General features: G+C 57.5%; 1 protein-coding gene across 1 annotated transcript; it reads right to left on the reverse strand.

Annotated features, from left to right (window-relative positions):
• Positions 1-4,438: 4,438 nt before the first annotated feature.
• SLC35E4 (solute carrier family 35 member E4) lies at positions 4,439-10,928 on the reverse strand. Its single transcript, XM_041003862.1, has 2 exons — positions 9,799-10,928; positions 4,439-5,360 (listed from the first exon to the last, which is right to left on the reverse strand). Exons 1-2 carry the CDS (start codon positions 10,433-10,435, stop codon positions 4,927-4,929), a joined length of 1,071 nt encoding a protein of 356 aa, XP_040859796.1. The 5' UTR covers positions 10,436-10,928; the 3' UTR covers positions 4,439-4,926.
• Between the last annotated feature and the right edge of the window lie 1,071 nt (positions 10,929-11,999).

Raw genomic sequence — 11,999 nt, forward strand, 5'->3', positions numbered from 1 at the left:
GGTTGCAAGAGAAGCCTGGGGAGGAAGAACCCGGTGGCACCTGCTGGGATCAAACTCACTTTGCTGTCCTTGATTGAGGGCCTCCCCCTGGCTGAGTACTGGCCATGCTTTTGAGCACAGTACTCCCTCCTGCAGCTCCCTGGGGTTAAATCTTTATGCCACCCCCTACTTCATCAGGGGCTGGGGGTTGGCGTTCTGGCACAGAGGACAAAGCTGCTACCTGGGACGCCAGCATCCCATATCAGAGCTGCTCCCTTCTAATGCACCTGGGAAAGCAGCAGAGGATGGCCCGGGTACTTGTGCCTCTGCCACTCATGTGGGAGACCAGAATGGAGTTCCAGGCTTCTGCCTTTGGGCTGGCCCAGCCTCCCGGCTGCTGCGGTCATTTGGGAACTGCACCAATGGACGAAAAATCTGTCTCTGTCCTACTCTCTCCAGCAGCTGCCTTTTTGTTTCTTTTTTTGTTTGTTTGTTTTTAAGATTTATTTTTATTGCAAAGTCAGACATACAGAGAGGAGAGACAGAGAGGAAGGTCTTCCATCTGCTGATTCACTCCCCAAGTGGCCGCAATCACTGGAGCTGAGCCGAACCGAAGCCAGGAGCTAAAAACTTCTCTCGGGTCTCCCAAGTGCGTGCAGGGTCCCAAGGCTGTGTCTGGGCTGTCTTCCGTTGTTTTCCCAGGCCACAAGCAGGGAGCTGGGTGGGAAGTGGGGCCATCAGGGTACAAACCAGCACTCATAAGGGATGGCAGCACATACAAGGCAAGGATCTTAGTCACTAGGCTCTGTGCCAGGCAATCAATCTTAAAAAAAAAAAAGTTACAGCCAGAATGTGCTAAGTACTTGATGAGAATGGAAGGGGCACTGAATGTGTGTGTGTGTGTGTGTGCGTGTGTGTGCGCACGCATGCGTCTGCATAGGAGGAAGCACAGTCCATAAGGGGTCTAGTGTGATCCCTGATTTCTGGCGCCTCTGGGGGACTTGGAATGCACCCCTGGGAATTGGGGGTGGGGGGGGGCACCGTATTCTCTTCTTGATGCTCTGTGTCCACCTGCACTACAGCTCATTGAGGGGGCATAGCCAGATGACAGATCCAGGTCAGGGGTGGGATAGGGTCGGGACCCTGGCCTGGAGGGGCACAGAGACATGGGGCGACCTGCAGCTGAGACTTCAAAGCTGTGACCTTGGGCCCGGCGCGATGGCGCAGTGGTTGGGGTCCTCGCCTTGCACGTCCGGGATCCCATATGGGCGCCGGTTCTAATCCCGGTGGCCCCGCTTCCCATCCAGTTCCCTGCCTGTAGCCTGGGAAAGCCGTTGAGGATGGCCCAAAGCTTGGGACCCTGCACCCGCGTGGGAGACCCAGAAGAGGCTCCTGGCTTCGGATTGGCTCAGCTCCAGCCGTTGCGGTCGCCTGGGGAGTGAATCATCGGACGGAAGATCTTCCTCTCTGTCTCTCCTCTCTGTATATCTGCCTTTCCAATAAAAATAAAATAAATCTTAAAAAAAAAAATCTGTGACCTTGGGGAAATCACCTTCACGTGAGAGAGTTCTTGGCCAGTTCCAAGTCCATTGCCATTTCCCATACCCACCCACTTGGGAAGAAGTTTACCCAGTGCCCACAGCTGCCAAGGGCAAACTTCAACCCCACCAGAGGCTTGGATCCCTGGGGGAAGGTGAAGCCTGTGAAATGGAGAAGGCAGCCAACCAAGGCCATCTATCCCTCCCTCCTTCCTGGCCTGGCCAAGACTGGAGTCTGACAGTGCCCAAGATGGGCAGAGACTGGGCTGGGCTGTGGCATCTCTGAGTCACATGGAGGGAGGATGGAGGGTGACTCAGCCCCTGCCCACTTCCCCTCCTGCAAGGCCAGCCCGGGTGGAGGCTGGGACTAGAAAACCCCACGTCGCGGATCCTTGTAGGCCCTTGCCACCCAGGGCTCCAGCACGTTTTAGGTTTTATTTCTTATTTAAAAATTCAAACACACATATATACACACAACCATTTCCATCCTCTGATTCATGTCCCCAAATGCCTCAGACCGAGGCCAGGAGCTCCACCCAATTCTCTCAACTGACTTGAGCCATCATTACCTGAATGCCTCCCAGGGTCAGCATTCAGCAGGAAGCTGGAACAGGAGGTGGAGCCAGAGGCCCCATGTCTAGGCACTCTGCTATGGGGTGCAGGCGTCCCAGGCAATGCCCTAACAGCTGCATCCAGTGTGCAGCCCCCATTCCTTACCATGTTTAACAGGTGATCCCTGGGGGTGCGAGGGGTATAGCCAGGTGGGGAGAGGGCAAGAACACAAAGCTGAAGCCAGGTAAGCAGGCTGACGGGGGTGGGAGCCAGCGGCTCAGGAAGGCTGGTTAGCCCCAGATGTGGGGACACCTGACCCACCCACCAAGACCCTTCCTCCGTGACCTTCCCTTAATTAATCAATTAATTAATTTGGTGCTTGTTTATTTAACTTTTAGTATTGTTTACACAGTTGAGAGGGATGCATACCCATATGGGCCTCTGATTAGGGTGCTGAGATATGGAGAAAGGTGAGTGGACAAATGTTTTAGTTCTTTTTTTTTTCCATTCTTTATTGGGAAGTCAGATTTATAGAGAGGAGAGACAATGGTCTTCCATCCGTTGGTTCACTCCCCAAGTGGCCTGCAATGGCCTGAGCTGAGCTGATCCAAAGCCAGGAGCCAGGAGCTTCTTCTGGGTCTCCCACACAAGTGCAGGGTCCCAAGGCTTTGGGCCGTCCTCAACTGCTTTCCCAGGTCACAAGCAGGGAGCTAGATGAGAAGTGGAGCTGCCAGGATATGAATCAGTGCCTGTATGGGATCCCAGCACTTGCAAGGTGAGGACACTAACCATTAAGCCCCATGTTTTAATTTCTTTTGTCTTTTTTCTTTTTCCTGCTGTGCTTGCTGATTGGGGAGGGGACAGGTGCACTCCTTGCTGTCGAACTCCATCAACACTTGGGGATGGAGGATGGTCATTTAATGACAGCTTAGAGACCCTGATGTGGGGAAGACTGTTCAAAAGGTGTTCCTTGAGTGGTTTTGATAGTTCTGAGATACCATCAGCTTTGTTGCACCGGTGCTGGGGAAATCTTTCCAAGGTCTATTGGCTGACTGAGTCCACCTTAGTGCATTCACAGACGCAGACACTAGCTGCAAAGCTCGGCCGGGAGACTTGTCCAACCTGTTCTGCTTTCCATCTTCTGACAAGGCACTCAACAACGACGTCCTTGCTGGCCCAGATGAGCCGGCTGTCTTATCCCCTGTGTGCATCTGGCATGCTGTCCACTGAACAGGGATCAGCCACTAAGGAGGCCGAGTCCCAATAAGTGCTCTTCAAGGTCAGACCACGGATTTGATGGTTTTCCCTGTGGCCTGGGTTTGAGATCAATCAGCTAGTTGTGGAGTCTCCCAAGAAACCTTGCCTGGGTTGACCTCAGACTTGACTTCTGTGTGTGCCAGGCAGTGCACGGTCAGGTTCATTTCATCACCTGCATTGGCTAACGCACATACCAGTGGATGCAGCTGCTAGGTCAGTTCTACCCCCAGCCCCATCGCTCACACAAACCAACAGGTGCTGTGGCCTCATCCAGCCCAGCCCACCATACGCCCAGTCCTTACACTTATCAGCAAGTGCTTCTGGCCTTCTCTTGGAGAGTTGTATATTTGGGTTTGCTCACTCAGTCAGGAGTTTGACCATGAGAACAGGGGAGGTTGTGTGGGAACAGAGCACTGGCCAGAGGTTCCACACTCTCCATGTATGGGGATGTGATGGAAATTAATGAGGTTGAGCGGGAGGAGCCAAAGGGACGAGAAGCAAGACAGGAGCCTAGGGGTAGGTCCACAGGGGCCAGACCTCAAGGGCCTGTGGTCTGGGGTAGGAAGCTCTAACTTTCTAAATGAAAGCTCCCCCAGGGGGGCTGACATTTGGTGCAGTAGTGAGCCCACCATTGAGTGTGCCATTTCCCTACCATCCCAAGGCCCAGTTAAGAGTTCAGGCTCAACTCACAGCCTGAAAGGCAGCAGCGATGACGGAAGCACATGGGTACCTGCTGCCCATGTGGGAGACCTGGCTTTGAGCTCTGGCTTCAGGCTGACTGAAGCCCTGGCTGGGATTGGTATCTGGGGACTGAATTAACTAATGGAGAATCTTTCTCTGCCTTTCAAATAAATAAAAAACACTAGTAACAGCTCCAAAAACACAGATCCCTCTGGGCTCAGGGGCTGTGTGGAAGACAGCAGGGATGGAATAGAACAGGGAAGAAAAAGTGTGGCCTGGCTGGTGCAAGGATTGGGAGAATGGGTCTGGGCCAGGCGCCTGCAGGACCCGTGTTGGCTCAGGAAGCATGGCTTGATTCCTGCAGGGGTGATGTTCAGTGTTCCTTATATTCCCATGGCTCTCTCCCCTCCCTCAAAGGAATCACACAGGTGTCCAAGCAAAAATAGTTTATTTGAGGACGGAAGACCCAAAACTGGGGCGGAGGAGGCAGGGATGATGGGACCAGGGTAGCAGCTGCCTGGAGTTGGCACCAATGACCCCAACTCCCTAGGGAGGGTCCCTTCATTATCTCCCCTACTCAGGGAAGGATGGTGCAATCTCCCAGTGTCACCATCATCATCATTGTTGTCATAATACATGGAGGTTTATAAAGTCTGTCCAACAATTTTCAGCACAGTGGTTGACATTATCAGAATCACTCCTACAAAGCACAGTGACTGTGCCGGGTTGGGATTCCCACCATCCAGTGGTGAGCTAGGGGGTGGTCCGTGATGGGGCTGAGGCAGGCCGGCTGGGGGTGGGAGGCCTCCCTAGGAACTGGCCCCATTCTGGCTTCAAGGCAGCCCTTCCGGAAGGTGCCTCCTTGGCCTTTGCCATGGCCCCTAGCCAGGTTGAGTCCAAGGTGGGACTGTTCCAGGTCTCAAAGATCCTTGCCAGGCTCGTCCCTCTGCCTGAGTCTCCGGCGGGCCGCCCATGAGGCCACCAACTCACAGTTGTGGTAGAGGAACATTCCGGAAAGGGTAAACGCGACACCCACATAGCTGAGGGCACTGAGGCGGCTGCCAAACAGGAGCCGGGACAGGATGAGGTTGCCCACCACGGTGAGGTTGCCCAGGACGTGGACAGTGAGGGCAGAGGTGAGGGCCAGCAATGAGAAGCTGGCCAAGTTGTAGAGCACAGACAGGAAGCAGCTGAGCAGGATGCAAGCCCAGAGGCGGGAGTCAGAGGGACTGGGCAGCGGGGCCACCCCGGCCTCCAGCACCAGGGCAGCGCCAGCCAGCAGACAGAAGCTGGGCAACGAGGTGGCGTACAGCAGGGTCACCGCGTCGAGCCTCTCCTCTTGCAGCAAGGCACCTGGAACCAGGACAGAGGCCGTCAGCACCCAGGGTGGACATGACCCCTAACTCGGCCAGCCCGGTGTAGCCCCTAGTCAGAATGCATACACCTGCCACCTGTGTCCACTCCCGACTACCGGAAGAGCCTGGGCACTCATCTTCTGCAAGCCCGGGCTCACCTGCAATGTCAGATAATAGAAAATCTGACCCCATGGCCCAAATATAATTTACACAAAACCGTTATAAAGGCAACTGCTTGTCAACGATGAAAGAATATAAAGGGGCAGGCACTGTAGCCCAGCAGTCACGTTGTTATTTGGGGTGCTCACATCCCATGTCAGAGTGTCCGGGTTCAAGTCCCGGCTCGGCTTCTCATCCAGCTTCCTGCTCATGTGCACCCTGGGAGGCGGCAGGTGAGGGCTCGAGTCCGTCCACAGCGGAGACCCAGGGTGAGCTGCCGGCTCCTGGCATTGGTCCGGCCCAGTTCTGGACATCCGGGGAGTGAGGCAGCAGATGGAAGAGCTGCCTCTAGTTCTCTACTTGTCAAACAGAGAAAATCAACTAAGAGATCGAATTGAGCTTTAAAAAGACTTTGAAAACAGAACATGGGCCCTTGCACCCCAGGTGGGAGACCTGGTTAGAGTTCCGGCCTCTGGGCCTCAGCCTGGCCCGGCCCAGTGATGGCGGCCACTTGGCGGAATGAATGAGCAGATCAAAGATCTCTCTCTCAGCCAGTCAAACTAAAAAAAAAAAAAAAAAGTGGTTGGGTGAGGCAGGGTGGTTTGACGCAATGGTTCAGTTGGCTAACCCGCCACCTTGCAAGCACCGGGATACTTATGGGCACCAGTTCATATCCTGACTGCTCTGTTTCCCATCCAGCTCCCTGCCTGTGGCCTGGGAAAGCAGTCGAGGATGGGCCAAGTCCTTGGGACCCTGAATCTGCGTGGGAGATCTGGAAGAAGCTCCTGGCTCTTAGCTTCAGATTGGCTCAGCTCCAGCCATTGCAGCCACTTGAGGAGTGAACCAGTGGATGGAAGATCTTCCTTTGTCTCACCTTCTCTCTACAAAATCTATCTTTATAATAAAAATAAATCTTAAAAAAAAAAAAAAAGGATGTCTCTTCCCTCAGTTGATCCAGGCATCTGCATTTGACAACAGGGATGAGCCTAGACAGTGTAGACCCTGGGCTGTCAAGCCGTTCACTCCGAGAACCAGCACCATTTGTAACTGATCCTGGGGCTTGGGAAAAGGAGTCCAGAACTAAGAGAGAAAAGCTTCTAACTCTACAAAACAAAGAGGGGATCCTGCAGCCTTTCCCAGGCGCCCTGTGCACCTCCGTGCAGGTGCTACTGCTGGGCCGATTCTCCCCCACCCCACTGCGATGTGTGGCCAACATCACACAGCTCTGTGGTGGGGCGCGGTGAGGGTGGGAGAGTAACTGCATTTGTAACAGGCTGGGACCTTCTCCAAATGTTTGTGGAGAGAGATGAGTAATTGCTACAAGCCCCCCACCCTCCCCCAAGCCTCTCTTGACACAGACTTTCCGCAGGGGTCCACGGGTGCCTGCTCAGTGGAGGCATGTTTTGCTGGACGGTTGTCCAATGTGGTGGTGTGGTTCCCTAGGCAATAGCACCTCCCTCCCAAGCATTTCTAGGTTTGAGCAGATTGCTAGGGACACAGCTTCTCTGCCACCTGCTGCCTGGTTTGGTCCCAGCGCAGCAGCCCTGTGTAAGGCATCCCTTCCCTCCACACAGGAGCGCGTTTGGGGCTCCAGGGGAATGGCGCTATTGGGAAAGTTTGCCCTCAGCGAGGCTGAGCAACAAGAAGCTCCTAACACCAGCTCTCCTTCTCATCTATTCCCTTGCACCTGCTCTGACCCACCCACACGTCCCAGTCCCCTCCCCTGCCAGCTTGCTCTGTCTCCTCAAAGACCCTCCCTCCCCTGACAGCACCGCTAAACCCCCCAGGGTCAACCTCAACTTTTCTGAAAGCACTTTTATTTCTGCATTTGCACACACCCAAGCCTCAGCCACACTCAAGCAACAGCCCCTCCTCCCCCAAACCTTGCTTTCTCAAACTTGACTGGCTGGGTGATGTTGGGCAAGTCACCTCCCACCCCAGTGTCCTCGTGATGACATCATCCCCTCATGGGAGCACATACAGTACTGGACACACGGCCCACTTCTGGCATCCCATAAGGGCACCGGTTTCAGTCTCGGCTGCTCCACTTTCCTTCCGGCCCCCTGCTAATGTGCCTGGGAAAGCAGTGGAAGATGGCCCCAGTGCTTGGGTCCCTCCCCATCTGCTCCTGCTGGCTGGCACCCCATGATCTGGCATGGCCTGCTTCCCATTGCCTGAGGGCTTTTTCTTGCTCTGACAACCTGAAGAGCTGGGCACGGTGTGGGCACCTGGCAAGGCAAGGACCCAAGAAGCTGCTGCTCTGGTGACCGGAACTGTCAACAGCCTCACTGAGCACCTTTTCCCCTCCCTCCCCTACCTGCCGGGGAGGAAGGCACAACTTTCTCAGATCTCTCCAGAAAGCAGCAACTACAGCCCCTACCCATCACACCACACACGCACCTATGCCCATTGTGACCTTGAATGTCCCTCGTGGCATGGTGACCTCTGGGCATGTGGACAGGGATGGAGCCTGGCTGAGTGTGTTCCACAGGCTGGCACCCCACAGTTTCTCAGTCTTCCTGTATGTGCGTATGTGTGTGGGGGGTGGTATGGATGGGAAGGTGGCATGACCCCTCTCTCCCAGAAAACAAGAGGCCCAGGCAGCAGGGAGCTGCTGGCCCTGCCTTCAGGGCCTTCTCTGCCTCAAGCCTTCACCCTCAGCTCCCACGGCACCTGCTTTTAGGATCAGAGCTGGTGGCAGCCCTTCGCACTGTGGTCTGAATCTGGTCCCCGTGGGTGGCAAGGAAAAAATCTTCTCTTGTCTGTTCAAATCCTATCTGGGCCTCTAAAATCCAGCCTGTTTCTCCCCACCTTGGCTGGACGTACAGCTCTGTTAGTGGGGCCTCTGGGCTCCTAAGCTCCGTGTGTTGGCACTCTGTATTTCTGTAGCCTTCCAAAGGTGGCTGCCAAGGCCAGCAGTTAGTCCATCACACAAGGGGCATCTGCCTGGTCCAGGGGTCACAGAGAGATGCCCCTGAGCCTGTCCAGTGGGAAGTGGACTGGTAACCAACACCAGGACACCACGTGGGGAGCCTACACCTAGCCTGCCTGGGTTGGGGGAAGCGATGCAAGACCTGTCAGAGCAGGGGCTAGCTGGAGCAATGAAGCGGCCTGATGCTGGGCACATGTTACTCCATGTCCCAAGTGCCCGAAGCCTGGCTAGCCCCAGCCCCTCTGCAGGCAGGGGGGAGCGCTGAGGGCCTGGAGAGGAGCATGGGGCCTCGCAGCCGTGCCCAGGAGGGCACTGCAGGTTCAGGTTTCTCAGTGCTGACTCACACCCTGCCCTCGAGCTCCTCTGTCCCCAGCTCTCACGTAACCTGATGGCAAAAAATAGAACCGGGCCTTGACCCTGCCACAGCACCCAGGAGGACGGGGATAAGGCTGTTGGGTCGCCAGGGCAGGCCTGAGTTGGCCTCAAGGCTGCCAAGCCCACCACCACACTCTCATCCTCATGCCCACGCAAACCTGGGTCCCAGGATCTCAGAGCAAGAGGTTCCCAGGACTTCAAGCCTGCCCTGAGGAGGCAGGAGGGCCCAGTGGAGGTCTGAATGAACCCAAGTCTCACCCCAAGGGGGTGCCTTGGCCTCCTCTCCTCCGGGGCGGTGAGAGTGGGAACTGGGACTCTCACGTCCCCTTAGCCACACAGGTGGGAAGCCAACCCCCCTCTCCGCCGCCCCCCCCCCCCCCCCCGCGATTCCAAGCCCATCCTCTGGGGCTGAAGGGGCTGGTTACCATGACGACCCAAGGTCCACACCCAGCCAGCCCTGGGTGTCTAACCACACAGCCCCTTCTGGTCTGAATCAAGCTCTCTGGCTTTCTAAAGCCAGCTCCAGACCCTGCCCTCCTCTCCCCTCCCGTCCCAGCCTGGACCACCCTTCTAGAGCCACAACCTGACGTCCCACCCTAGGCATAGCTGCAGTCTGCAGGCCAGGGCTCAACTCCCTCCCGCCTCTGCTCCCGCCATGTGGCGTCAGGGCAAGCCCTTCACCTCCTAACACACAGGGACAATGGAGCAACTCCCTTGATTGATGGGGGTAGAGTAGGGAGTCCCAGTGACATACAGGGCTTTACAACACTGGGCAAGATCACTGGCACTTGTTAGGAAGTCTGCTTGGGTCCCTCGAGTCTAAATTTGAGTCCTGAGCTGTTGGGCCTCTCTCAGCCCCCAGTTTGTTCATCTGTAAAATGGGACAACGGTCACATCTCTCTCACGGCCATCAAGGCTACCACATCTACAGCCCACCTCCCACCATCAGTCACCCACAAGTCACACTCACTCTGCTGGACGGACTTGAGCCCCCGAAGACAGGTGGCAGCCAGCAGGAAGCCGCAGCCGGCAGGAGGTGCCTGGAATTCACCGGCCACACTGCAAGCAGCCCCCAGGCAGAGCGGACCCATAGCGGCAAACTGCAGCGGATGGTGGCGGCGGCCCAGCAGCAGCGCGGATAGGGCCATGGTGAACAGCGGAGTGGTCGTGGTGGCCAGCTGTGCCAGGTCCAAGGGCACGGCGCTCAGGCCCACGTTGCCACAGGCCATGGACGTGCCAAAGGTGAGGCTGAGCAGCAGCACGCGGCGCCGAGTGGCCCCTGGCACGGGACGCCGCGCGCGCCAGTGGCACACCAGCCCAGCGGCCAGCATGTGCAGTGCGGACAGTAACAAGGGCCGCCCGAAGCCGTGGACGGTGAAGATCCACTTGTTGAGGCTTGACATCGTGGCTCCAGCCAGCAGCCACACCAACGCGGCCATGACCACTCGGGCCCCACCAGGCCTCCCGGGGACCTGCGGGCTGCCAGGGGCCCATTCCGGAGGTCCGGCGGCCCGCGGAGAGGTGCTGGCCGCCGCAGCCGCAGCCACAGCCGCTGCCTCCGCTGCGGTCATCTTGCCTTCATGGTGCTCCAGCAAACAGCGGCACATCCGCACCAGAGGGGCTGGGGCGGGAGATGGCTCCCCGACGACCAGGTCTGGGACGCGGGAGCTTGGGTACTGGCCAGGTCCCGCTTCCCTGGGCTCTGTGCCCGTGTCTGGCAGGTGAGGGCACAGTTGCTCCTCGTGCCAGGCCTGGAGCAATGGAAATCGTTGGGGGATGCCAGGCACACTGGCGCCCCCCCCCCCCAAGCTCAGCTTGGTGAGGGCCGAAGCCCCTCCACGCGGAGGCTCTGGAATGGGATCTTCTTTCTTTAATCCGTCTTCTGTTCCACGCCGCTGGAGTCGGGGACAGAATAAGAAACCAGACCCTCTCCCCAGGACCTGCTGAGGGCTCGGGCCGTGGGGTCCAGGTCTCCGGACAAGCGGCGACCCAAGCTGTGCGCGGCGCCCGGGCGGTGCGGCTGACAGGCCGGCCTCCGTGCGCTCTGGGCGGTACCAGGCGGCGAGCTCAGCTCCAGCACGGCCTGCGCTCCGGCTGCTGCTGCTGCTGCTGCTGCTGCTGCTGCCGCCCCGGCGGCTGCGTCTCCTCTCCCGCCCCGGGCCCGGCGCTCCCGACCCCGCCTCCGCCGCCCGCGCGCCCCACCCGGAAAATGGGGCTCAGCCCCGGGTCCCGCCCCGCGCCGCCCGCTCGCCCCGCCCCGCCGGCCTGGTATTTTCCGTTCGGCTCCTCCTCCGCCCGCGCGCGCGCGCATCTGCACCCTAAAAAAGAAGCTCAGCCAGCTGGAATGATCGTCACCTCCGATTCCAGCGACCCCCCTCTTTATAGGACAACATGGGGTGCTGGAGACACGGGGTGTGCTTCAGTATTGCCTAACGACGGAGCGTCGGAGAAGAGCCTCCCCACCCCATCCCAGTCTCTGGCCACCATGATTTGCTGCAATCCCGGGGTCCCCAGCATCGCCCCTTCCCAGCCCAGGGCGGCGCCTCCTTTGAGCCCACAGAGGGGGCGATGAGTCATCAGGAGTGTCCACAGCCTGGCGGCAGCCCCTGTCCCCCACCCCAGACACTCAGAACTGACTCATAACTGGGTCTCCTGGGGTCCATCCCCTCCTTGTAGAGTGGACGCCAGAGCAGCCTCCGCCGGGCCCTCGTGCCCGTCCTGGAGAGCTCGAGGTCGAGTAAGTAGCACGCCCTGGAGCCGGCCGGGTCGACCCAGATTCCCGGCTCAGCTCTCCAGGCGCGCGCAGTCTGGCACAAAGTAGGGCCCCGCTTAGCCGGGCCTGCTGCGCCCTCTGGTGGCCATGCAGCGGAATAGCCTCAAGAGCACCCCTAGGTGAGGCTAGCATTTGTTGATGACCCGGACATACAATGCAGCGAGCGCAGAGGGAGGGATTTCCAGGCTAAGAGCTAAACTAAGGGAAAAATTTTTTAAATGGGATCATTTAGAAGACAGGTTGTAGAGGGAAGAGAAACTGAGCCAACCAAGAGGGAAGCCCAATCCCCAGTTTCTTAAAGGGGATCCCCCTATGGATAACATTTGGGGCAGGGAGGTCGGATTTTGTCAGCCTTCCAATATATTTCCTTCTTTCAAAGTGGATAACAATTTCTTTTT

Source organism: Ochotona curzoniae, unplaced genomic scaffold (genome assembly GCF_017591425.1).
Source record: "Ochotona curzoniae isolate NIBS_2020 unplaced genomic scaffold, NIBS_Ocur_1.0 scaffold_274, whole genome shotgun sequence".
Classification (NCBI taxonomy): domain Eukaryota; kingdom Metazoa; phylum Chordata; class Mammalia; order Lagomorpha; family Ochotonidae; genus Ochotona; species Ochotona curzoniae.

Coding starts and splice junctions, on each gene's coding strand:
- SLC35E4 (XM_041003862.1), bottom strand. CDS start 10,435: ATGTGCCGCTGTTTGCTGGAGCACCATGAAGGCAAGATGACCGCAGCG. Junction 5,361..9,798: donor GCTCAAGTCCGTCCAGCAGA/GTGAGTGTGACT, acceptor TCCTGGTTCCAG/GTGCCTTGCTGCAAGAGGAG.